The following is a 23,223-nucleotide window of genomic DNA, read 5'->3' as shown; positions in this document are numbered from 1 at the left end:
TCAGGTGCAGCTTCATTGAACATGTGTTTACTGCAGGTAATTTCAGGATGGATGATGAACAGGAATGGGGTTGGTAATGTGTTTGCATTTCCAAAATGCTTTTGAATAAATTTGTGCTGTGTGAAAGTTGAATGGCACATACAGTACAGTTTATGGGAGGGCCAACTAACAGTTTCAGCATCAGACTTGTGGTTATGGTGTTTCCGTTTCCGTTCCTGTCAATAGGGCGTCGAACTTCCCCCTTACGTGTCACACCACAATCTTCCTACATTCTTGTGCAACTGTCAGCAGTCAGTCATCATCACCATCACCAGGGTCAGCTCTGCATTGATCTCATCCAGGTCCTGGAGCTGGATATCCTTTGGACCATCCTGAAACACATCTCCCCCCCTCCAACCACGTCCTTCCTCTCCAATGCTGATCTAGCATGATGTCTCTCAGGATGTTGGGCCTCCTCATGCTCATGCTTTTACAGTGTGGTAAGTGATGCTCTACAATACCTCTGTGTGTTTCTTAAATGTTATATGATATGTTCAGGAGAGTGTTAAACATGTTAGAGATTAAACACGTTAAAATCCTGGGGCAATAACTTCTTGCTTGCCTATACTTTCAGTAGTGCAAATTGTTAGCAACATTACTTTACTGAGAACATTTTCGATCTCTTATCAGGGAGAGGCGGGTGTGATATTATTTGTGGTCAAAAACATCCGCTGTATTCGTGATACTATTGTAAACTATGCTAACTGCACAGAGCAGATTTGGTGGATCGACTTTTTTCTTCTGCATCTTCTTTCCACGTGTCTTTTTTGTTAACTAACACCAGGATATCAGTCACGACTCCTAAACGTACATGTCTATCTCAACAGACTATCCCACTACATTGATTCTTATCCCAAATGTTAATCTCATATATAAGTATATTATTATTATTATTATTTATCATTATTATTAGATAGGAGCATTATATTATGACTGGTTGAAACATACCTCCATGTAAATTGGGTCAATATTGTTCTTTTCATTGAAAAGTGGTGATGACATGAACCACCAGAGTGCAGCAAAGTCAACCTTTAAAATTGTATCCATCAACAGATGCAGACGGCTCATGTGATGGTGTCCTTAATGTGACTTCTTCTGAGGTTATAGCCGAATTTGGAAGTACCATCTTCCTAAACTGCAGCAAGAAAGATAATGAACATGATGGGATATCTTGGACCGCTGGCAACATAACTAAGGAGTCGGAAGATCCTTTTGTGGAATTATATTTGGATCTGTTGGACTGGAATGTAAGACCCCAGTGCAAATTAGTGGATGGAACTGACACCTGCACGGAAGACCTTGAAATCACTGTATACAGTAAGTGAAATTTCAGATAGGTAATATGGAGTGGAAAAGCTTTATCAAACAGTAGCCTTACTAAATGATCTAATTTTGTTTTTGACAGAAAATCCAGATTCCATCATTATGTATGCGATAAATGATGATGCAGTTGACATGGGGGAAGGCACACAGTACCAACTGCAGTGTGATATCACTGATGTTGCTCCAGTTCAGAACCTCGTGGTCAGGTGGTACAAAGACGATGAAATTATCCATGAAGAGCATTTCACCAATACCACCAAAACACCTGTGAGCGAGTCACATATTTTGACTGTCAACATCAGCAGAAAAGATAATGGAGCTAAGTTTAATTGCATGGCTCAGCTGGACTTTGGGCCAGATGGACCAAAACGTCCTGCTTTATCTGAGACACGCCGTGTTTCTGTGAGATGTGAGTAAACGCTGTGTTGTTTAAAGATTATTTTTTCATTTTTAAATTTGCAATTTATATTCAAAAACCCAACTTAATGTGGTTCTCTGTTATGCAAAAATATTTGATTAAAAAGACCACATTTGCCTCTTCAGATCCCCCTGCTCTCAACAGTGAACCTCTTCAAGTCGTCGATATGAAACAGGATGGCAATGTCACCCTGAATTGTGATGCTGAGGGTAACCCCAATCCTACATTTCATTGGGTCCATGATGGGGTGAATATGACGGAGGACACAAAAATTTTGTCTGTTAATCCAGAGAACGCCAACTCAACTTACACCTGCACAGCGACCAATGGTCTGGGAAGAATAACTAAAAAATTCCATGTTAATGTGACAAATGCCATGGCACCTGCTGAGGTTACAGCCAAGCCTGAGGAATCACTACCACAGGCACAGGGTACACTTCTGTCCTTTACATTTTTTTCTATATGAAGCAGCATGTATTACGTAATTATATAATTTTTCAATATCAACGTGTGGATTACTAATAGGCTATTAATTGTGCTCTAAAAGTTCAACTCTGATGAAATATCTTTACTTTTGACAGGTTGCCCCCTGACACTGACTCCTGCTGAACTTGTGGTTAAACTAGGAGAGCCAGCTTCAGTTAATTGCAGCACATCAGTCGCAAATCCTGCAAGACTGGGCTGGGAGGCACCAAAGGGAGGCGCAGGGTCTCCAAACGTTGCTATTATCACGTGGACAGTTGAAAAAGTAGAATTATGGGATACCGCACCAGTGTGCTACATTACAAAAAACAATAATGACCAGTGTCTTGTGTCACTTAACATGACTGTTTACAGTGAGTATCCTGTTTGTCTACCATACATTATCTTCTGTCTTTATCCTGCAAAATGTTTGATGATGTTTAAGTAGCAATGGTGATATTTTTTTATGTGGCAACAACATGAGTTTGGCTATAAAACAGCAAGCTTTTTAATACAAATTGTAAGCATACTTATTCAAATTTAGTTGTAATGTTGGGAAAGATTGTTAAGTCTTTTAATTTTCCCAATTATTTTAATTTGCTTAATTTACAGACACTCCAGAGATCATCACTGAGTTTCCCTCTGGTGTAGTGGAGGAAGGCGAAAAGAGGCTGCTCAAGTGTGACTTCATCAATGTGGTTCCAGTGCAGAATCTCAAAGTGAAGTGGTACCAGGGCAATGACAGTATAAAGACAGAAGTGTTTGATGTCGTGAGTGTGAAACCAGTTAATGTGTCCTCTAACTTAACTTTGGTTCATAAAAGAGGTGAGAATGGAAAAAAAATCAGCTGCAGAGCTGAGCTGCACCTTGGACCAAATGGACCTAATCCTGTCCCTACTGTTTCTTCAGAACCTTACATTCCCGATGTGAACTGTGAGTTTTCCATTCATTTCATTGTTAAAAATGATCAATTATTATCCCTAATGTGGTTCTTCATCAGTTTTAATCCTCTTGGTGTTTATTTGTAGATAAACCACAGGTGAAAAGTTGTCCAACTCATTACCCTGGTGTGGAGCACAACTTCACATTGGCCATGTTAACTTGTAAAGCGGACGGGAACCCTCCACCCAAGGTTCAGTGGTACCATCAGGGAGAACTGGTCAACTTGTCTCAGCCTCTCACCAGGAGCCACTCAGGAAGATACAAAGTGGAATTTTCCAATCATCTTGGAAATGCCAGTGCCGATGTTGATATAACAATTGAATGTGAGTTCATAAGATCTTAGCTATTTCATTACAACACAGATAAACACAATCTTGGTAGGCTATTATTTATCATGAAAACTATTTTTTTTATTCACAGATGGACCTTCATTCGCATGTGAGGGTCTTTATGAAGTTAAAGAGAATGATAAGTTCGAGACAAGTTGTAAACCAGAAGGAAATCCAGTACCCACCATCACCTGGTTTAAAGATGGAAAAGAGGTTTACCAACAACACTGGACAAAGCATGATAGTGGAAAATACGTACTTAAAGCAAACAATAAATATGGAACAGCCAGCCACGAAGTTGAAGTTGATGTCATGTGTAAGTTTCAATCTTTGGATTTAAAAAATGTTGTTTTGTAACTAGTGAATATAAGTGATTTTGGATTATAAATCAATCCTGCAACATATTTCACATTGCTGATGTGAACTGTGAGTTTTCCATTCATTTATTTGTGAAAAATGATCAATTATTATCACTAATGTGATTTTTGGTCACTTTTAATCCTCTTGGTGTTTATTTGTAGATAAACCAGTGGTGAGTTGTCCAACTCCTGACCCTGTTGTGGAGCACAACTTCACATTGGACATGTTAACTTGTAAAGCGGACGGGAACCCTCCACCCAAGGTTCAGTGGTACCATCAGGGAGAACTGGTCAACTTGTCTCAGCCTCTCACCAGGAGCCACTCAGGAATCTACAAAGTGGAATTTTCCAATCATCTTGGAAAGACCAGTACCTATGTTGATATCACAGTCGAATGTGAGTTCATCAGATCTTGACTGTCTATTTCATTACAACACAGATAAACACAATCTTGGCATTTTATCCTGAAAACTATTTTTATTCACAGATGGACCTTCATTCGCATGTGATGGTTTTTATGAAGTAAAAGAGAAAGATAAGTTCCAGACTAGTTGTGAACCAGTAGGAAATCCAGTACCCACCGTCACCTGGTTGAAAGATGGAAAAGAGGTTAAACAACCACAGTGGAGAAAGCATGATAGTGGAAAATACGTACTTATAGCAAACAATAAATATGGAACAGCCAGCCATGAAGTTCAAGTTGATGTCATGTGTAAGTTTCAATGTTTGAATTTTAAAAATAGCCTTTCATGTTGTTTTGTAACTGAATATAAGTGATTTTGGATTATAATTCAGTCCTGCAATATTGTTACTTCCCCTGGTCAAATCACAGTCTTCTTCTCCACAGATCCCCCTGAGATAAAATACATGATAGATTCCACCAATCAGGTGGTGATCCCAGGAGAAAATGTGACTCTTAAATGCAGTGCTGAAGGAAAACCTGCACCCAGGATCCACTGGGAGTACATCCATGCTGATAATGTAAAAAACGCCACAAGGGGGGGCACTGGGACTGTCAGTATCACAGGAGCAACGTCCGTCAATGCTGGTTTTTACAAGTGTGTTGCCACGAATGGATTTGGAACAGATTCAAAAAAAGTAAATCTGACGATGAGAGGTTAGTTTTACCAACTCTACAGAGAAGTGATGACTGATATTGATGTTGCAATGTATAGAGAAAAGAAAAATATTCATGCATGGATAATTGAGAGGTGCATATTCATATTATGTTTTTTCTTCTTTGTCTTATAGATGACAGCAATGGAATTCCTGCATTCCTATGGTGGTTGATAATTGTCCTCATCGTCTTAATCATCATCTTTCTCATCTGGCTCTATTTCAACCGTCAGAAAAAACATGGACAGTATAACTTTGTTCCTACTGACACAGGCAAGGAGGATATCCATATCCCTATGACTACCACCACATCCAATGGGATGAATGCTGCTTAGGATATTTATTACATTACTTTTATATCTGAATGTGGGGCCTCAACATATAATTCTGTTCAAATTATCTTGCATTCAAAGAATTACATATAAATATTTTCCATTAATCTCTACTTTTGTACAGTATGGCACTGTCCTAGGTTTACACCACTACCAAAAATGCCTGTTGTATAAAAGGGGTGTGAGGAAGTGGTTCTAGGGCGGCGTCTTTTTTTGCTGACTGAAGGCAGGTGCATTGTAATGTTGCTTTTACCCTGTTAGGCTTTTTAAAGTTAAACCTAGCTTTGATCTTTTTTTTTTTTTAATAAAGTCACGCTGTACACCGTGTCAACTAATGTTTTTTTTCTATTGGGTCCTCTTCATTCATTGCATACTGCATATACTTTACAATGTGAGTCAAACCTGTTATTCAACATTCGTCATCTTAATGGTTTCAATTCTTTTATTTTGCTTTCACAGTGAAGCCTTAATTGTGTTTCAGAGTTTTACATTCTAATCCTGTTCAAATGTTGGATGTGCAAAAAAAAAAAAAAAAGATATTTTTGTCAGACTGAGAACTTATGTGGTAAATAAGTTGTCTTGGTTTCAGATAAATCCTACTGTAATCAGCAGATTAAACAAAACAAACAAAAACAAGTCATTCATGCTCATGGCTTGAATAACTCAGTGTGAATTGGTAAATCTGCCAACATCAGTCAGCTTGTTATAGCATGAATTAATTCATGCTGGGGAATTTATAAGATGCTCTGTCAGTAGCTTGGTGTAGTAGCAGTGTGACTATGACTGTGAAAAAAAAAAAACCCTAACAAAACAAACAAAAATGTAATTTGAAGCAGCAGGGAGATTCAGGATGTGGCCCACTATTTCACTTGTGAGGCCTGTGTCGTGTGCGGTTCAGTGCACTGCCCCTTTAAGATTTAGGATTTGGGAGTGACGCGGATATGAAAGCTAGTTTATCCCTCTTTGCTTCGCTATGAAAAATATTTGGACAAACTAGACAAACGACTGCCAGACCGGGTTAATTGGTTAATGATGATGTTGGTTTATATTAATTGTTGAATGAAACAAAACCGAAGTCCGTAGTGGTTACGACTGATTTATCACCCCGGGATTATAAACTCATCGCCAGGGCCGTCCTCCGGGCTGCCGCTGGGATAACTTTGGAGAAGTTCTTTGTATTCGGGGGTGGTCAGGCGGCTTGGCCAACAAGCTGAACATGGACTGGGGAACAGAGCTCTGGGTGAGTCCAGCATCTTCGATAATAGTGTTGTGACAATGCATTTCTCCGAGTAGTGTTCGCTCAAAAAGCAAAAGACAGCACCTAAATCCCCATATGAGTGGGATAAGTGTTCCCGAAAAGAGCGGTGAAACTTAGTTCGGCTCTGCTCGGCTGTTGTGGTTGCAAAACGTTGCATTCACGAACACGGTTCCATTTTCGGACAGTTTTCTTGTCCTTGAAGTAGTCCAAACAAAGACTGGGTTAGTGGAGGCTCCTTTTGCCAACATGTTGCATCTGAGGAGAGTTGAGCGCATTATTAACTTAATGTAGGATCATTGTCGCTAGTTTGGTTTTCTCCTGTGTTACTCCAAAGTTTTTTTTTCTCCCCCTCACAGGAAAGATGTAGCCTAACGTCATGTAGTGGGGTTGTCTGCAGTGCCCGAGGCAAAGCTGGAGAGTTACTTAAATTCAGATATCTTTGTAAAGGGATTAGTTTTTCTGCCTTATTTAGCCAATTGCATCACATGCAAAAAGAAACATAACAAAAAGTTGAATGTATCAAGTGTTTGGAGATTTAAGTACAATAGCCTAATAAGCCCAATACAGTGGCAAAGATACAATTTGTTCTATGAGTGTGCTGAGGTGTGCTGCATACCGAGTGGGCTCTTCGATTGTTTACAGTCTGGCACACCTTGCTGCCATAGAGATGAAATCAGATGCTGTCATTTGCCTTGACAACAGGCTTCATCGCTGCTGAAGTGCCGCCTCTGTCCACCTGAGTGGCCTGATTATTCATTCAACAAACAGTGCACAGATTTCATGAGTTAGTGATTTCCCAATTTAGTGTGAAAGGGTCAAGTGTTGCATTGACTGCTGCCTTAGGATCTGTGCTCTCTTTTATTAGGCTCATTTGACCCAGTAATTAAAGTAAACTAGTACAGTGGGTCATTTGGACACTGTTTACCGGGTCAAAACAAACCACAGTGGTGAGTTTGTTAACATCTAGCAAAAGTAAGGGCATAGTCCAGAACTGAAAGTAATTCTATAATACTCCACCATGTAACATGCTTCCTTGACGACTGTCCATGCACTGTATGGCAGAGATGAAGTCACACATTTGCAAACGAATGCATTTTTTTCAGGGAACCTCAATATGTAAAATGGAGCATTGCAAAGATGAGGATAGGGAGGTTGTGACCTCATTACAGAGGCTCCCCCTAGGCCTCTCCCCCTGTCCCTTTTCCATTCGTATGTGCTGGTGCAACAGCCTAATTAGTTTTGCCCTACTTTGATTGAGTCAGAGAAACATCCGTATACCCCAGTATTAATCAGAGGCTTTATCTTTGTATAGCAGTCTTTCCTGTTCATTACATAAAGTTGTTTCACTCATTTTAGAGGAAACTCCCCACGTAAAAGCCTATATTCAATCTTCAGACTTCGAAATATAGATGATGAAGTCAAAATTGTTTTATGTTTTTCCCATACTGTATCGTCACCTGTCTGGTCAGACAAAGCCCTGTAGGCATAATTGGTTCTGTTAATGTTTGGCCGAGAGTCATCCTGTCAGCCAAATCAGCTCTATGGCATCTGTCCCCTGATTGTCGTTAATCCAGTGGCTATTTTAAGGCACAAGTTTGCCGAGTGGAAGATCAGTGTCTAAGCATTAGCTGCGATAGTGAGTACTACCAGGCCGACCCTGAGAACTACTGTGGCAGGTCCTGCAGTGCCAGGCCCTTTATTTTCTTGAGGACAGGGTGACTCAAGGCTGAAACATCCACCTAAGTCTTGTAGCTCCATGACTTTCAGCGTGACTACAAGTTATGTGGCAGTGGCATGTGGTTGAAGCTACTTTTCTCCATGGTATTTATTGAAGTACAAGATATTCCATTTTATAGCTGTCAGGAGTAATTTCATATATAACCATTTATGATTTATGAAAATTATTCCAGTACAAACCCAATCTACAGGGACATATAAAGATGATTTTGACTGTGGCTTTGGACGGTGATAAATTGCAGCGGTCTGACAGCTACTGGTGTTTGACTAGACACAGACTACTGTATGTCCTTGAAAGCTATTTTGATGTATTTTAAGACAGTTTTAATGAAGTTGGCTTTTCTAATTGGGGCACTCTTGTTTGGAATGAAGCAGTCACAGTTAATTTATAGAGATTATCAGACTTTATCAGACCTATTATCAGTTTTGTGCCGTTTAAAGGAGCTCACACTGAAAGTTCATCCAAAGGTCGTCCTCTAATTCTGCATTTAACCCTAAAAAACATGACATATTTTACCTACATAGAGAGAACAGACTCAGAATGATAATTTTGTTGGCTGATTCTTGCCTTTTTAAGAAACATCAGTATCGGCATATGTGTTGTGCGATAAAAACTATTTTTTGTGCCTTCAAAGTGAACTACTACTTCTATTATTGGTTGTCTACTAGATAAACATCATCTTAATGTTACGTTCTTCAGTTTTTGGTTTGCTCACAACACTGTTGGACTGACAGAGACTTGTGTTTAGGTAAACATGAGGAATAATTGGCCGATTCAACAGCTACCTAAATTTTTTTACTTCCTTATATTGTTCCCAAAAGTCCCATATCATTTGAACAGATAGCCACTTTGTCAGAATAAGAGGAAATATACAACCCAGGGTATTTTTTGAGGTTTTACATTTGAATGTACCACATGACACAAGTTATTACTTGGAAGTTTTTATTTATCAGTTTTGATTCTGCTTCAGACATTTCTTATATTTTTGAAGAGTGAGAGAATCTGTGTCTTTGAGTGTCTTAGGCTGTTGTGCGAGCTGCTGTTCAGGTCAGGTTATCATATAATACATAAACACATATATGACATGTATTTACATAACATTACACAACGGGTATGGATGTTTTGGGTAAAATATAGTTGTCTCTTTTATAGAGATGATCTGTGTAACAGATACAGTGAAGTGGAGCGTGATCATCTTAAAGAACATCTTGGAAAACAACTTATCTAGTTTAGTATGAGATAAGTCACAAAGGAGTGTTATCATAAGGAGGTAGATTGATCAACAAAGCTACTTCCTGTGAATTATTTTCAAAATGCAATTTTACCCTTGGAAGAAAAGCCAGTAAGAAAGAGACACTGTGTGTTGACATCACAGTGGGATTTTATTAACTCATGTAATGTTATGAAATATATGACTAATGAAAATTAAAAAGAAAGGTGGCAGGACATTGACCTTTAAAAAACAAACAAACTACTTATTACAATTTATAAAGACAGAGTATGAGTATCCTGCACAGCTGTTTCGCAGGATATTTTAATTTAATACAGAAGAATTATCAAGCATATCACACTTGAGTCTGATAAAGCTTGTCAACATCAAGTCTGCATATTTAAGTTGTGCTGTGTAGGGTTGTGCAAATACTGGATTGGGACTCAGTGTTTGTACACTACACACTTACTGAGTTGCTTTGAGTGGGAGACAAAGTACTGGTTTGGAGATCCACTGCTCAACTTACACAGAGACTACACCTAACAACTCCTCATCAATCTCCACAATAGTTGACCTGTTTTGCACACTGCACAGGCCAGAACCTGAATATGCAAATACAGAACTTATCTATGCAAACTGACTGTATCAAGAGTTGAGAAAGTATATAACTTTCCTTCTCTGCTATCATGGTCTTTTCATAATAGGAAAGGTCATCATAAAATAATTGAAAGCCTACAATATATAATAATTCAGACATGTCAGTCCTCCCCATTGCCCTGATGCAGCATTTGACCATTAATCTGTAACTGTGGCTAAAAGTTGATGGCACTGTATTTCCACATTGACTGTCCAGTGCTGTGTAAATGAACATTATTATTATTATTATAGCGCATCTAATGCATATAAATGTCCTTCTAACATTCCTCATCCACTGTATCCTTCCATGTTACACTGGGATGTATAGTGAACTGCACCACAGTCACTGCTTGGGTTTCAGTCGTTAAAGAAAACGAAAAAGAAAATCAGTTGTTAACACAAGCACCTTTGCAAAATTGGAAAATCTGTAGCTTTAAGTTGGCTGTATCGACTATCGTCGCGTCTGCTCCATAATTAATGGAACTGAATTAAAGCCCCAGTCTGCCTATTGGTTGGGTGTTATTGTGGTGATGGATTGCAGGCCTCTTTCTTAACCTTTTAACTGTGTTCTGTAATTAGGCTAAACTCTGTCTCATTCATTTGGGTTTTGTCTCTTTTGTTTTACCTGAAGGGCAGGAGGGGTACGGAAGAACATGGCCCAGCTTGTCAGAAATCCCCCTTTTCAACCCCCCCTCACTTTAGTTAAGGCAGCAGCAAAGAACACTTAGGGGAATTGTTCTGAGTGCAGAATGAGTGAAGAAAGATCAGTGCAGATTTCATCTTTCACTATTAACAGACTTGTTTGAGCTTGTAGGTGTTGCAAAGTGCAAGACAGAGCAAGAGATGGTGAAAGAGGAAGAGAAACACAATATACCTCCTTCATACCGAGGAATCTGAAAAAGAAAAGTCAGCAAATCAGCTGTGAATGAAACAGACATGAACTGGGTCAAAGATCCACGTTAATAAGGGCTCTCTAACGCTCACTTGAAGTCATTTAAAACTTGACACAGAACAATGTATCAGGAGAGCACCACCTTCTTCCTGCGAAGAGGGTTGTGACCCCTGGTGACCCTTTGTCCTTCTTCTGTCTTCTTTCTGGGACAACAGAGGTGCCTCATGAGTTAAAGCTGAGCGGAAGTCAAGAGACCGTCGCCAAGATTTTCTGCACATGTGGAGAGCATTTGTGGAATCCAACATGCAGGAACAAACCTTGACGTGTTTAGTTTATTGCCCCTCCATTCATGATTCTTCTAGATGACCTCAAACCCAGAGCAGAAGAACGTAGTTATTCTGCAGAAACCAACACATGTTTCATATACCGCCACGTGATACCTTGATATCTTTCCCTTATTTGTCTCTCATGCTTCTTTCCCCAGGACCAATATGACATCATTGAGAGGCACACGCAGTCTGGCCTGGAGCTTGTGGAGAAGTATGTGAAATTTGTGAAGGAGAGGACAGAGATTGAGCAAAACTATGCTAAACAACTGAGGTAGGCCTCGCTCTTGTTGTTGTTCTCCAGTGCATATCTGCCTCCAATGCCTCTCTGCGAGTGTGTTGCCCTGGTCAGTGGGTGTTTGCTTGTGTTTGCATGGGTGCATGTTGAAAGGCTGTGTATGAAATGTTTGTGGGGTCTTATGACTACTTTGGGACAGAATCTAACTTGTCTGTGAAACACTGGCCTCATTCTCCAGCTGCAGTGTGCTCACTCTCTCGCTCTTTCCCTCCTCGTCCTCGGTGCTCCGTCTCCCAGTTGTCTTCCCAGTCTGCACGGCTCACATCTGTTGTAGCGCTGGGCTTTGGCGGAGAGGAGAGGAAGTGGGAGCAGACTGGCGCATGACAGACAGGATGTGGTCAGAGGGAGAGAGAAAGAAGGAAGAACAGCTATTGTAATATGTTCATAAGTGGACTGTTGTTTTAAAATTCTATTGTATGAAAACAGTTAGTGGACAGAAAAAGAAGAAGAAGAACAGTTTTGTTATATAATGAGCTGTCATCCATCTTTTCACCCATTCCCCAGTGAGAATTTGTGAAGCATTTGTTCACCACTTGCTTGATGCACTTTCATTGCCCACAGGAACCTTTCCAAGAAATTTAACATAAAACGAAGCAGCAAAGATGAACCAGAGTGCAGGTGAGACATTCTTGTTTTTTTTTATGAAAACAGATTCATGAATTAAACTGTCACTAATAACTAAGTGTGATATATATTTTTTATATTGTTTTTTTTTTTTTTTTTAAAAAGCATACAACATGAAAGTTGTCACATGTAGTGATGAACCTACAAAGAATTACCACCCAAATCTCTGTCTCCCCCTTGACTTCAACTCATTGTTTAGCTAATTGGCCTGCAGTTATACTGGTTGGCACAGAGCAGTTCTCATAGAGTAGTTTCAACAGGCAGTATATTGATGAATATGATCAGCTGTGAAGCAGTGTCAGGTAGAATTGGGCTGACTGGGTCTAATTTGGATTGCCACTTGCCCCAAATAGCTTTTTGTGCAGTGCTCACTGAGGGACACAAACAAAACTCATAACTCATAAACTCATAAAAAATAATATCATGCTTCAAACTGATAGGAATCATTGTGTTATTAGCGTGATCTATGCTGTAGTGTGGTGCTGCTGTTGGAGCCATTTAAATGACCCTAGAAGGAAGCAGGAATCAGGCAGCTTCTTATCTCAACTTGGCCCAGTGTTGACTTCTTTTTGGAGCCTGCCTATTTATCACGTTATCAGTGCCTCTATCACTTTGTCCTTATCTCTCCACCCTTCCCTCTCCCTTCCTTTGAATGGTAGGCTATCCAGCTACCAGTCTTTTTTGGACATCCTAAATGAGATGAACGACTACGCCGGGCAGAGAGAGCTGATTGCTGAGAACATGATGATGAACATTTGCATTGATCTCACCAAGTACCTACAGGAGCTCAAGCAGGAGCGAAAGACGGTGAGTTTGATGTGAAAAGGTACAGTTGGTGTCCTGGGTTGGGTTGTGTGAGATCCCTCTCTGCAGCAACCAGTACACTCCAAATCAATTGAATGTGGTGAATTTCTACAGATAAAATGGCATTCAAGGCCAAATATTTAGCATACTACAGCGTCCAGGCTCATTAGATGAACTTTTTCCACAGCCTTGTCGTCAGCCCTTTAATACAGTTTCAACTGTAGCTTGTCAATCATGTTGTGTTGTGGAGATTTGGGTCATTTTTAATTTCCTTCTTTATTTTGAGCTGCGTTCAATCTGTGGTATGAATGAAATACACAGACACACTTATATTTGAACTGTGCGTACACACTAGCATGCTGGTATGCGCCTGCTGTATCATATTCAACACCCGTCTGACAACAGGCCAGATGGGATTTTCATTTGGAGTACACAGCACACACCAGTGAGCTGGAGTGTGAAGGGTGGGAGGGGAAAAGTTGGAGATTTAAAGGAGTGGACATCTCACTGTTGCGGCAGGAAGGAAGCCTTACTGTGTCTCCTGGGAGAAGCGTGGTTCGAGCGCTGGTGTGCCATTTCTCTATGAGGAATGCTTTGGCTCAGTCCCACTGGATTGCAGAACACTGCAGCCGTGTACAGGCTTGTGCTGCAGACGTGATGTCTCAAGCAGACACACTGGTGTTTGTTGTCTTGTCTGTTGTGTTGTAGGACTTTAGGAGGTCATTGTTTATTCTCTGTCTGACCCTACACATGGCTGTCCCACCCTCTGCCATCTGAGTCGTGTCTCACTCTGTCTATTTTTATGAATGTTTGCAGTATCTCATGGAGGCCAAGAAGGCCCAGCAGAGTTTGGAGAGCACCTACAAGCAGCTCGACAGTGTAAGTCCAATGTTAGGATTTTGAAAGATTGAAAGGTTTTCTAAATTACATTTTCCCTATACGTTTGATGTGCCACAACATTTTAAATTATAATAAGCACGACTTGTTTCTGTAGTCTTTTTTTCTGTATGTTGGGTTAATTAGGGAAAGTAGTAATCTTTGGAAGAGAAGGATTGCATAAGCAGTGTGGTCAGTCAGATGACTATATTTGTCTGTAGTAAAAACACTTGGATAGAATGGAAAGCAGGTCTCAGTTTTGGACTTGTATCATCAATCCAGGACCTATTTAGTGATGGAAATCTTCTGATCCCGAAGCCTAAAACCTCCCCGATCCATCTTTTTCAAAAAAGGCAGTAAAAATAAATCTTTTGCCCAAAATAGTAGAACCTTCTCATATTTCATTCAGGCAGTGACCCTACTTTACTGGATGAAATGAACATGGTCTCTCTATTTTTCTCTTTCATTTCTTTCTCCATGCCAGAGTAAAAAGCGCTTTGAGAGGGAGTGGAGAGAAGCAGAGCGTGCAGCGCAGTACGCAGAGAAGACCGATCAAGACATCAATGCAACAAAAGCAGATGTTGAAAAAGTAATGAGGGAGGGAGGGGTAAATGTCCATGATAAGGGCTATTTCACACAATCAAAGTAGATTCAGATGAAACTGGCTAACCTGTCGTGTGTGTATATACATGTCCGTGTGTGTGTGTGTGTGTGTGTGTGTGTGTGTGTCTGTGTGTGGTTGCAGGCCAAACAGCAGGCTCACATGAGAGCCCATGTAGCAGAGGAGTGTAAGAACGACTATGCTGCTCAGCTTCAGAAGTATAACAAGGAACAGAACCAGTTCTATTTTAATGATATGCCACTCATCTTCAATGTAAGTGAACTGAATACTGCAACATGATTATATTCTTACAATCATCATTTATTGGAGTTGTTAATATGTGATAGAGTGATAACTGATGCCGTTAGTCATTTAGTTAGCTAGGTTTGTGTGGGTGTCTGTTATAAATGATTTATTATGAACCATGTTGGTAACAGTTCGGATCATGTTTATATTGATGCCAACATTTGAGTTTTTGTTAACTTTGTGTTGCTGTTCAATCAGATAGTTTGGTTCACATATTGACATGCATGCTTCGTGTTTTAAGTTTTCAGTTTCATAATCAAAAACAGCTTAACTTCAGTCCTTAACTTCAGTGTTATATTTGTCTCAAAGGAAGTCCTGTGCCATAGAAATATCATATTATCTACTTTATATTGAGATACACATTGTATTGTGGGATATGTATGAAGCTACTTATGACTTAATCTGAGCAGCTGTTGTTATGTGTTCACTAGAAACTACAGGATCTGGATGAGAGGCGAGTACAGAAGTTGGCGCAAGGCTACATCTTGTTCTCAGACACAGAGAAGCATGTGATGCCTATCATTGGCAAGTGCCTGGAAGGCATTACTAAAGCTGGCACTAATGTTAATGAGAAGAATGTGAGTCGGCCTCAACATATACTAAATGGATTTCAAAGTGCAGCATGGCTTTTTGCAGCCCATTTGTTTTATTTGTGCATCTGTTTGATAATAACTCTCAATTGCTCTTATCCAAAATTGCATCTAATGCAGGACTCCATGGTTGTAATAGAGCAGAACAAATCAGGCTTTGAACGACCAGGAGATTTGGAGTTTGAGGACTACAGTCAGGGCATCAACCGTGCCTCCTCTGACAGCAGCCTGGGTACACCCAAAGGCCCCATGGACCTTCTGGGAAAGAACAAGGGCAAAAACTTTTGGCTTTTCAGCAAAAGGAGTAAGGTAGGACATTTCACGCAAGCGTATAGGTCAAATTAGCATAATGATATGGTCTCATATTTTGTGTTATGAAACGTGTGAAATGAATGAGTTGGCATCGATGATCAATGACGGCAGGTTTGGAAATCTGCAGGTTGGCAACCAATCAGATTAGTGGGACTGTTTGAGCCACAGAACCAGTAGGCAGAGGCAGGAAATCCCCTCTACAGAGAGCACTCCTGACGGACCCGTGGTTGTGGCTACATGCAAACACACCACCCTCTCATCTCTAAAGTTCAGGATAATAATGCATGAACCTCTTTTATTATATTACACATGAACTGACGCACACCCCAGCACTTCTAGAAAAGGTCCTTTGCATGACTCTGTCCCTGGCTGCGAGTGAATAAACCTTGCCCCCTCCCACACCCTCCCTCTCTCTGCAACGTGGTTTCCAATAGGTCAACTGGCAGTCAGCATTCTGCTGTGCTTGTGCTTTCATCAGCACAGGGCCCAAACAATATTGAATTTTCCTCTACAGGGATACACAAACACACTGCTTCCATTATATTGGCCAGAACCTAGCATTATGTCTCTCACCACAATAAAATCTTTGTAGCAACACTGGGATGACACCAGGTTTACCAGGTCAGAAAAACTAGATCAGGGCCAACCACACATCCATGCTAAAATGTCAACACTGACATGTTTCTATTACGCTCTTGAGTATCTTCTTGGATCAAGAGGCGCCTCACTGCAATGTAAACGACGGAGCACGCTTGCCGAGGTCCAAAATTAAAATGGTGATTTGAGAGGCTGACCACTAACCAGCTAATGGTCCCCCCTCCTCCAGTCCCAGCACTAAACGATCCCTTCTTTCCTCCCTGCAGTGTTTGCTTGTTCAGCGCCTCTCTTCTCTCTGCATGTCTCAATGGCCGTGCTCTGCTGTGCACTCTTCCTGTTCTGTGTATGTGTGTGGCACACTGCTCTGTGTCATCAGTCATGCTCTCCCAATTAGGCCTGTAGCAGTATGAATAGGAGGCTGACTATATCGGCTTGAGTGAGCTTTTGGTTTATGCCTGGTCCTGAAACATTTCCATTCTTAACAGCTCTGTATTTAGAACCCCATAACTCTCAAGAAAACTAGCACCTAGCCAGTAGATGTTCACATAATAATAGTGTTGTACTTGCAGCACTCAGTATTTACACAGGGGACCTTGTTGTGGGGCTGTTTTAGACATTCACTGTTGGAGGCTACAGGGTATCAGCCTCCTATATACTTAAACTAATAGAGCCCACCCCCACCTTCCCACATAGACATATAGCTGAAACAGAGGTTTTACAGTAGTTCCCTCTGCCATGTTTGCAAGTTGACCTCTTTCAAAGAGTCACATCCCAAAAAAATCTATAAGAACTCTTCCTCTATGCTAATTAAGCAGGCTATTAATAAGAACTGCACTGATATATGAATTAATATTTCATCTATAAAGATCAGACTGGGAGATAGCACAGATTTCAAACTGAATTCTAATGATTAACTTTGCAAATTTAGCTAAGGGAAAGTTTTTTTTTTCTTTTATAACAGGGGTCTAATTTTCACTGTTTGATTCATTATACATGTCATTTATACTTTTACTGCAACCCTGCTCGAATGTGTAACGGCTTAAACTCTGGGAAATTTGCAATTATATTTTTATGACACCCCAGCAGTGATATTGAAAGAAGCCCACTTTTACCCATCATACTGGGCCACTTATTTGGGAGTGAAATCCAGATGAATGTGTCCATTAGTCACCATCGTAGTCATCATTAGCTGTGTGTGCATCCTGGCCTCATGTTGGTCAAACCTGTACCAAAATGCATCTCATAAATACAGCTTATATTTACAGTGTATAGTTTAGGAGACACTTCTTCAACTTTCATCTTCATTTTCACTTCCAAGTCAGTGACGTCCTATTAGTCATAAAGTTGTGTCTTTGCAGAGTCTCTGCAATGAGGCTGGGGAGCGAAAAACAACCTATGATGAGTAAAACTACATTAAAGAGTTAGCGTGTAAAAAGTTTTATTTTACAAAAAAGAAGTTCAGGTTTGGTTTAGCCCTGTTGACCTACCCCAGTTCCTCATTGTGGCTCACTCTGCCCTTCAACCTGGAGTAGGTGTGACTGCAGGTGTTGGGCTGCTGTGCTGCTGGTTGAGAGCTGTGGTTGGTTGCTTGCAGTGTGGTTTTTGTGTGTTTTTTTTTTCGTTTTTAACAAGAGCCACAGAGACAGATGTGTGTTTGGGCTTTCTTGCTCTCTGGGCTCGTGTGCTGGGTTTGCTCCAGTGTTGTCTTCCTGGCTTTGTGGTGTGCTTTAAGGTGTTGACGGTGTCTTTTTCTTTCCCTTGTCACCTTGTTTGTTTTTGTCTTCCCTCTTTTTTTCCCATCCTTCCATCTCCCCCTCCCCTATCCCCCCCCCCCGTACATCACCCTACGCCTGCATATCTCATGCCTCGGGTGCTGGTACTTTGGTCTCATTCCCAACCCAGCTCTCTCCCTCCACGCTCCCACCTTTCTCCACACCCCCTGCCCCCTCACCTGCTAACGGACCCCCTTCCCCCAAGTTTGGCCGGGACCCCCTGTCGTACTGTTTGAAGGAGATCAATAAGACAGTCAAACCCAGAATCTCTTCGTTCCGGACGCTCAGGAGATCGGTGAGTCACCAGAGGAGAGGGTTCGCGTGCCCGGCGGGGACCTCCACCCATCGGGGCTCGCACATCCTCCTGTGCTCCTGCCTCTGCGACACTCACTGAATTCCTCAGACGATTCACATTTTCAGGACTTAGATAATGTGACATAGCTCTCACTGCTCACAATGAATCAACATCTGTGTGTTAGTAACTTGTAGTCAGCAACCTTTTGGGGATGAGGAACCACTGTTAAGGATATGGTGAGATTTTTCTATACACATACTGTTTCTTTTCTCCTCAGAAATTTACTCCAGAAAGGATTACGGTAATATGGACAACACATGTGGTGTGGGGGTCTCAGCTGTGAAACACTTAAAAATGGCCACCTTTCCATTACAACAACTCATCATTATTATACTAATTGTCCCCTCACAAAACTCTACTGCTGGGGTTTCTGTGTTCAGATGACTGTAGTCCGACATCATGTCATGTGGCAAGACTTGTTTGTTTTGAAGAGGTGGCCACCTGGTGGTGGAGCAAGGGAGGAATGGTTGGATGGTAGCACATAGGGAAAAATGATCAATTCATAATCCAGTCTCAATTTGATGTCCTTTTAAAGTCTGTATTTTCTGTGCACTTTGTTGTGTTATATTTTCCAACCGTGACTTTATTTATTGGAGTTCAAATATAACATAATGGGGCGTGTTAAGAGTGTGCTATATTTGTTTGTCCATGGGTGGTGGTTTTGGGTTCAGCTCACTGTTGCATTCATGCATAACTATGATATATGAAGAAGTGTTTTTAAAACCATCAGTCAAATCATGTTGTTCCTTGAGCTGAACACAAACTACATGCTGGATTTCCTGAGACATGTCCGTTATCGTGGTTACTGTTGATGTGAAACTGCTGCTTTTAGAGTAAGAGTAAGCTCAGTGTTAATCCACCCTTCCTGTGACCTTTTGCAGCCCACTGTGACGGAGGACTTCGCACATCTTCCTCCTGAGCAGCGCAGGAAGAGGTTGCAACAGAAACTGGAGGAAATTTGCAAGGAATTGCAAAAGGAAGTAGATCAGAGGTGTGTGTTTGTGTGTGTATATGTGGGAATTCTTCTGCGTATTAATAACCATCCCTGTTAGAACCTCTCTGGTGGGGAGGGCGGGGTGGAGGGGTTGTTGGATATAACATTCATGCAGTGCACACCAGTGTGTACAAGTCTGTGGTGCCTCTGTGAGCGTTTGAATTGTTTACCCAGCCCTGAGCTCTGCAGGGAACCGGTTCTCTACTGAAAGTCACTTTCCCTCTTCCTCTCTTGTTCCTTTCTTCTCTCGTTCTCACTCTCTCTCGCCGCTCTTCAGTGAGGCCCTGGGGAAGATGAAAGATGTTTATGAGAAAAATCCTCAAATGGGAGACCCTGCCAGTCTGGCTTCCCAAATCAGCCAGACATCCCAGAATATAGAGCGGCTCAGAGGAGAGGTGAACAAGTATGAGGTAATTATGACGTCTCTGACGATGTCATTTATCATTATGAGCCCCTCATTTGTTCATGTCATGATGTCATAAGACTCAGCAGTTAATTCTTATAATTAATATAAAATCGTTAGGTGTTTATATAATCTATTATATCATGAGGTAATTAGGCCATCGATTATTAATATGTACACATGTCTTCTTTTTTTAGTTACTATTTGGACATTTTTGCTTTTATCTGGCAACTGTAGTGTAGATAGACAGGACACAGGGAGAGACAGAATAGGGCAACATGCATTAAGCGGTTTGGCCAGCTAGAGGTCAAACCAGCGACATGCTGCTTTGGGCTTTTCACGACACAATAGCTGCTCAGCTATGGGGTCAGTCCATATTTGTTCTTTGTTTTAGTAACTTCCTTTTTGTTTGTTTGGACTTTTTGTTTAGCAGAGCTTAGGCAAGGATAAAACATGATGTGAATGAGACAATGGTTAAGGCTGCTGCTCGAATAATAAGAGCAGGCACTTGATTTCTTCAGTCTGCATCAGTAATGGCATTCCTCTTCATAACATGACTAGGCGTATCTATTAGTAAATGAACTGCCTTATCCTCCTTGTCATTGTATATCTATCTTCTCTTGTGTAGACTTGGCTGGCTGAAGCAGGAGGTCGAGGGGACACGTTGCGTTATAAAAGTCACGCATTCAACAATAATGGAGCTCATGATGTACAAAGGTAACACTATTATCTACTAACAGACATGATGATTGACACACTGAGATGTTGTTGATGCTGCGCAGAAAACCTATGTTATTTTCTCTCTCTCTGAAGCCCTCATGGAGCTCACTCTGATGAAAGCACTCCTGATTCCTCCCAAGCCATTTATGCAGAGTTTGATGATGACTTTGAAGATGATGAATTAACCGCTCCTATTGGGAACTGCACAGCAATGTACAACTTCCCTGGTATGTGATCCACATGAGTATTAGAACAATGTATGGGAAGAAACCAGGCTTCTGTAGTCTTGCATAACATAAAGTAGCAGAGGGATATTTGCCTCCACTGACTTTGTCTTTTCCCATTTCAGGTGCCAGTGAAGGGACCATTTCTATGCAGGAGGGGGAGGTGCTGTCTGTGGTTGAGGAGGACAAGGGCGACGGCTGGACCCGTGTCCGTAGAAGCAATGGAGATGAAGGCTACATACCTACATCTTATGTCACTATCACTCTAAACAAATGACAGTCACACGTCTGAGGAACAGCTGAGGAAGTGATTAACACATCAGAAAACTGTGTGCAGTTCTTCCCGTGGGACCAGTCGCAAAGAAGCCACAGCACTCTGGGCGAGACCACTGGTGTATCCAGGAAGGGATCAAATAAGATGCTTTGATTTCTTGAGATAAGTGCCCCATATTAGAAGAGGAATGGCGATAATGGTTTGTTTCTTATCACTCACATTACATTATTGTAATCCCAGCTACCTAAGCCGCCTAAACCACAGGGTTAGTTTCATTTTGATTGCATGTCACAGTAATTTTTTTGATTTTGGTTAATAAGTGTCGCATGGATCTTAGGTACCATCATGATACAAGTGCTTGGCTCTTTCACAGGCTGAAAAGGCTTAGCTTTTGAATGTGAGAGGAATAAGTAGAGAGGGGGGAGGAAGAGGAGTGCTGCTGCCATTTTTTACACTGAGTGTTAATACCAGGAATACTTAGGAGGAAGTTACCTCACCTGTTTACCTAGATATTCAGACAAAAACTGACCTGCTCTGACCCATGATAGCCCGCTCCGCCGCTGAACGTAGAATATAATCTGTTGCATTTTCATTTCCGTCTCATGTGTGCCACTTTCTAGCTTTAATAGCACTTGTGAAGATGTGCAGCACCGTCACTTTGCCTGCGGCTGGACACGATATCCTGAGGTTTTCGGGGGGAGGAATATGTCACTTATGGTTTTCAGCCATTTGTGTGATCAAAGGTGTGAACGGCTCTCCTGTCATGGTAAATCACATGCACACAACAGTACAAAACATTTTTAACGTTGAGACAATCACAGCCATATCATCATTATCTTTGGTCCATAGCAGTAACAAGGAAATACAGTAGCTGTTGTTTTCTAATAATTACAACCTGGAAATTGTACTAAAAATAATTTATTACAAATGTGTATGTTCTATAAATAATATTTTTCTTGTTGTACTTTGTATTAAGGATGTTCTCACATTTTTCTTATCCCCTTGCACACATAGTGGACAGTTTGTAGCCACAAAAGGGAGTAAATAATGCACACATAAAATGTGCTACATTAAGACTATTGTATTTATGTAATAAATAATATATATTTTAGCTATCACAACACCACTATTGTCTTATTAGCTTTTTAACCATTCAAATAAAGATAGTTACATTGTGAGAGAAAACTAAAGATCTCTTACTACCTTCGTGATGATGTATTTGCTTTGTTTGGATTTACTTCACATCTTTTCAAGTTGATCCACGTCTTGTTTTTACTTGTTACTGAGCCAGCAAGAAGCAGTAACTGCTTGTGTGTCTTTGGTGCCTTTCTGGTTAAAAGCATTGTGTATATACCATTTTTGCATAAGATATTTCTTTTTTTTCAAGACTTAATAAATGCAAAGCACATTTCAAAGTTAGAAGTGGGTATGTCATTTCTGGCCTTGGAAAATAAATATTTGAAACAAACATGGTTTCTGCTTGTTCTGTGAATATTGTGTGATTTCTTGAATTATTTTTATGAATTAGAATTTATACCCATACAGACCATTGAAGTATGAATTTCATATTCAAAACCTGTATTTTCTTCTTCATGTCCATATTTGATTTAGTTGTGTTGTGCACAAAAATGATCATGTTTTATCACGGGACAATTACGTTCAGTCAACTCACAGCATAGTTTAACATTTAATTTACACATTTAGTTAGTGGTGTTTATAGTCTCTCAAACCTAAACCTTTTTTTTTTTTTGCAATTACCTTGTGTTCATTCATTAAAAGGAAAATGAGGAACAGAGCATATCTGCATACCTGTCTTCATTACCACATATCTAATCAACAGATCAAAGTGCATGCATCTCATTCTCAGTAGGTGGCACTGTTGCATCATTTCTTCAGGAAATGGCATCTGCCATCTACTCTCCCCTCTGCATAATTATGTTTTTAATATAGGCCATGCATTTGCATACCTGATTAAATTGTACTGGCTTCAAAACCATACTGTTTATAATGACTAATTAAATAACCTCAAATTGGCATGCGCCCCACTTTCACAGTCACCTTACTCACAACAGCAGACAAAGACAAAGATGATG

The 23,223-nt window shown here is 40.6% G+C and overlaps 2 protein-coding genes across 4 annotated transcripts; both read left to right on the top strand.

The window, feature by feature from the left end:
• The first annotated feature begins 273 nt into the window (after window positions 1-273).
• On the top strand, window positions 274-5,634 carry LOC146982785 (intercellular adhesion molecule 5). Its single transcript, XM_085783955.1, has 12 exons — window positions 274-479; window positions 1,093-1,356; window positions 1,445-1,771; window positions 1,906-2,211; window positions 2,362-2,616; window positions 2,855-3,175; window positions 3,271-3,507; window positions 3,605-3,829; window positions 4,035-4,268; window positions 4,360-4,584; window positions 4,720-4,989; window positions 5,124-5,634. Exons 1-12 carry the CDS (start codon window positions 428-430, stop codon window positions 5,321-5,323), a joined length of 2,916 nt encoding a protein of 971 aa, XP_085640081.1. The 5' UTR covers window positions 274-427; the 3' UTR covers window positions 5,324-5,634.
• Window positions 5,635-6,233: 599 nt separating this feature from the next.
• On the top strand, window positions 6,234-22,552 carry trip10a (thyroid hormone receptor interactor 10a). 3 transcript variants are annotated; one of them, XM_085783952.1, is made up of 15 exons: window positions 6,234-6,560; window positions 11,539-11,654; window positions 12,240-12,296; window positions 12,962-13,109; window positions 13,923-13,985; window positions 14,467-14,571; window positions 14,728-14,856; window positions 15,321-15,467; window positions 15,600-15,788; window positions 18,291-18,455; window positions 19,397-19,506; window positions 19,787-19,919; window positions 20,541-20,629; window positions 20,726-20,859; window positions 20,982-22,552. In XM_085783952.1, the coding sequence occupies exons 1-15, from the start codon at window positions 6,537-6,539 to the stop codon at window positions 21,131-21,133; spliced, it is 1,761 nt and encodes a 586-aa protein (XP_085640078.1). In that variant the 5' UTR covers window positions 6,234-6,536; the 3' UTR covers window positions 21,134-22,552. The 3 variants fall into 3 exon arrangements, with proteins under 3 accessions (XP_085640078.1, XP_085640079.1, XP_085640080.1); XM_085783953.1 differs by lacking the exon at window positions 18,291-18,455 and adding an exon at window positions 18,733-18,756 and having other exon boundaries at window positions 6,240-6,560; XM_085783954.1 differs by lacking the exon at window positions 18,291-18,455 and having other exon boundaries at window positions 6,240-6,560.
• The last annotated feature ends 671 nt before the right edge of the window (window positions 22,553-23,223 follow it).

Source organism: Trachurus japonicus, chromosome 8 (assembly GCF_045865225.1).
Source record: "Trachurus japonicus isolate A0001 chromosome 8, Traja_1.0".
In the NCBI taxonomy this organism is placed as follows: Eukaryota; Metazoa; Chordata; class Actinopteri; order Carangiformes; family Carangidae; genus Trachurus; species Trachurus japonicus.
The sequence above is the reverse complement of the archived record's forward strand: the minus strand, read 5'-3'. Positions and strand labels throughout refer to the sequence as shown.

What these genes read in the sequence shown, in the direction of transcription:
- LOC146982785 (XM_085783955.1), top strand. Translation starts at nt 428, where the DNA reads ATGATGTCTCTCAGGATGTTGGGCCTCCTCATGCTCATGCTTTTACAG. An exon ending in AGTTGAAGTTGATGTCATGT is followed by an intron (nt 3,830 to 4,034) that starts GTAAGTTTCAAT and finishes GTTTATTTGTAG; the next exon opens with ATAAACCAGTGGTGAGTTGT. An exon ending in TGTTGATATCACAGTCGAAT is followed by an intron (nt 4,269 to 4,359) that starts GTGAGTTCATCA and finishes TTTTATTCACAG; the next exon opens with ATGGACCTTCATTCGCATGT.
- trip10a (XM_085783952.1), top strand. Translation starts at nt 6,537, where the DNA reads ATGGACTGGGGAACAGAGCTCTGG. An exon ending in ACTGGGGAACAGAGCTCTGG is followed by an intron (nt 6,561 to 11,538) that starts GTGAGTCCAGCA and finishes TTCTTTCCCCAG; the next exon opens with GACCAATATGACATCATTGA. An exon ending in AAAGATGAACCAGAGTGCAG is followed by an intron (nt 12,297 to 12,961) that starts GTGAGACATTCT and finishes TTTGAATGGTAG; the next exon opens with GCTATCCAGCTACCAGTCTT.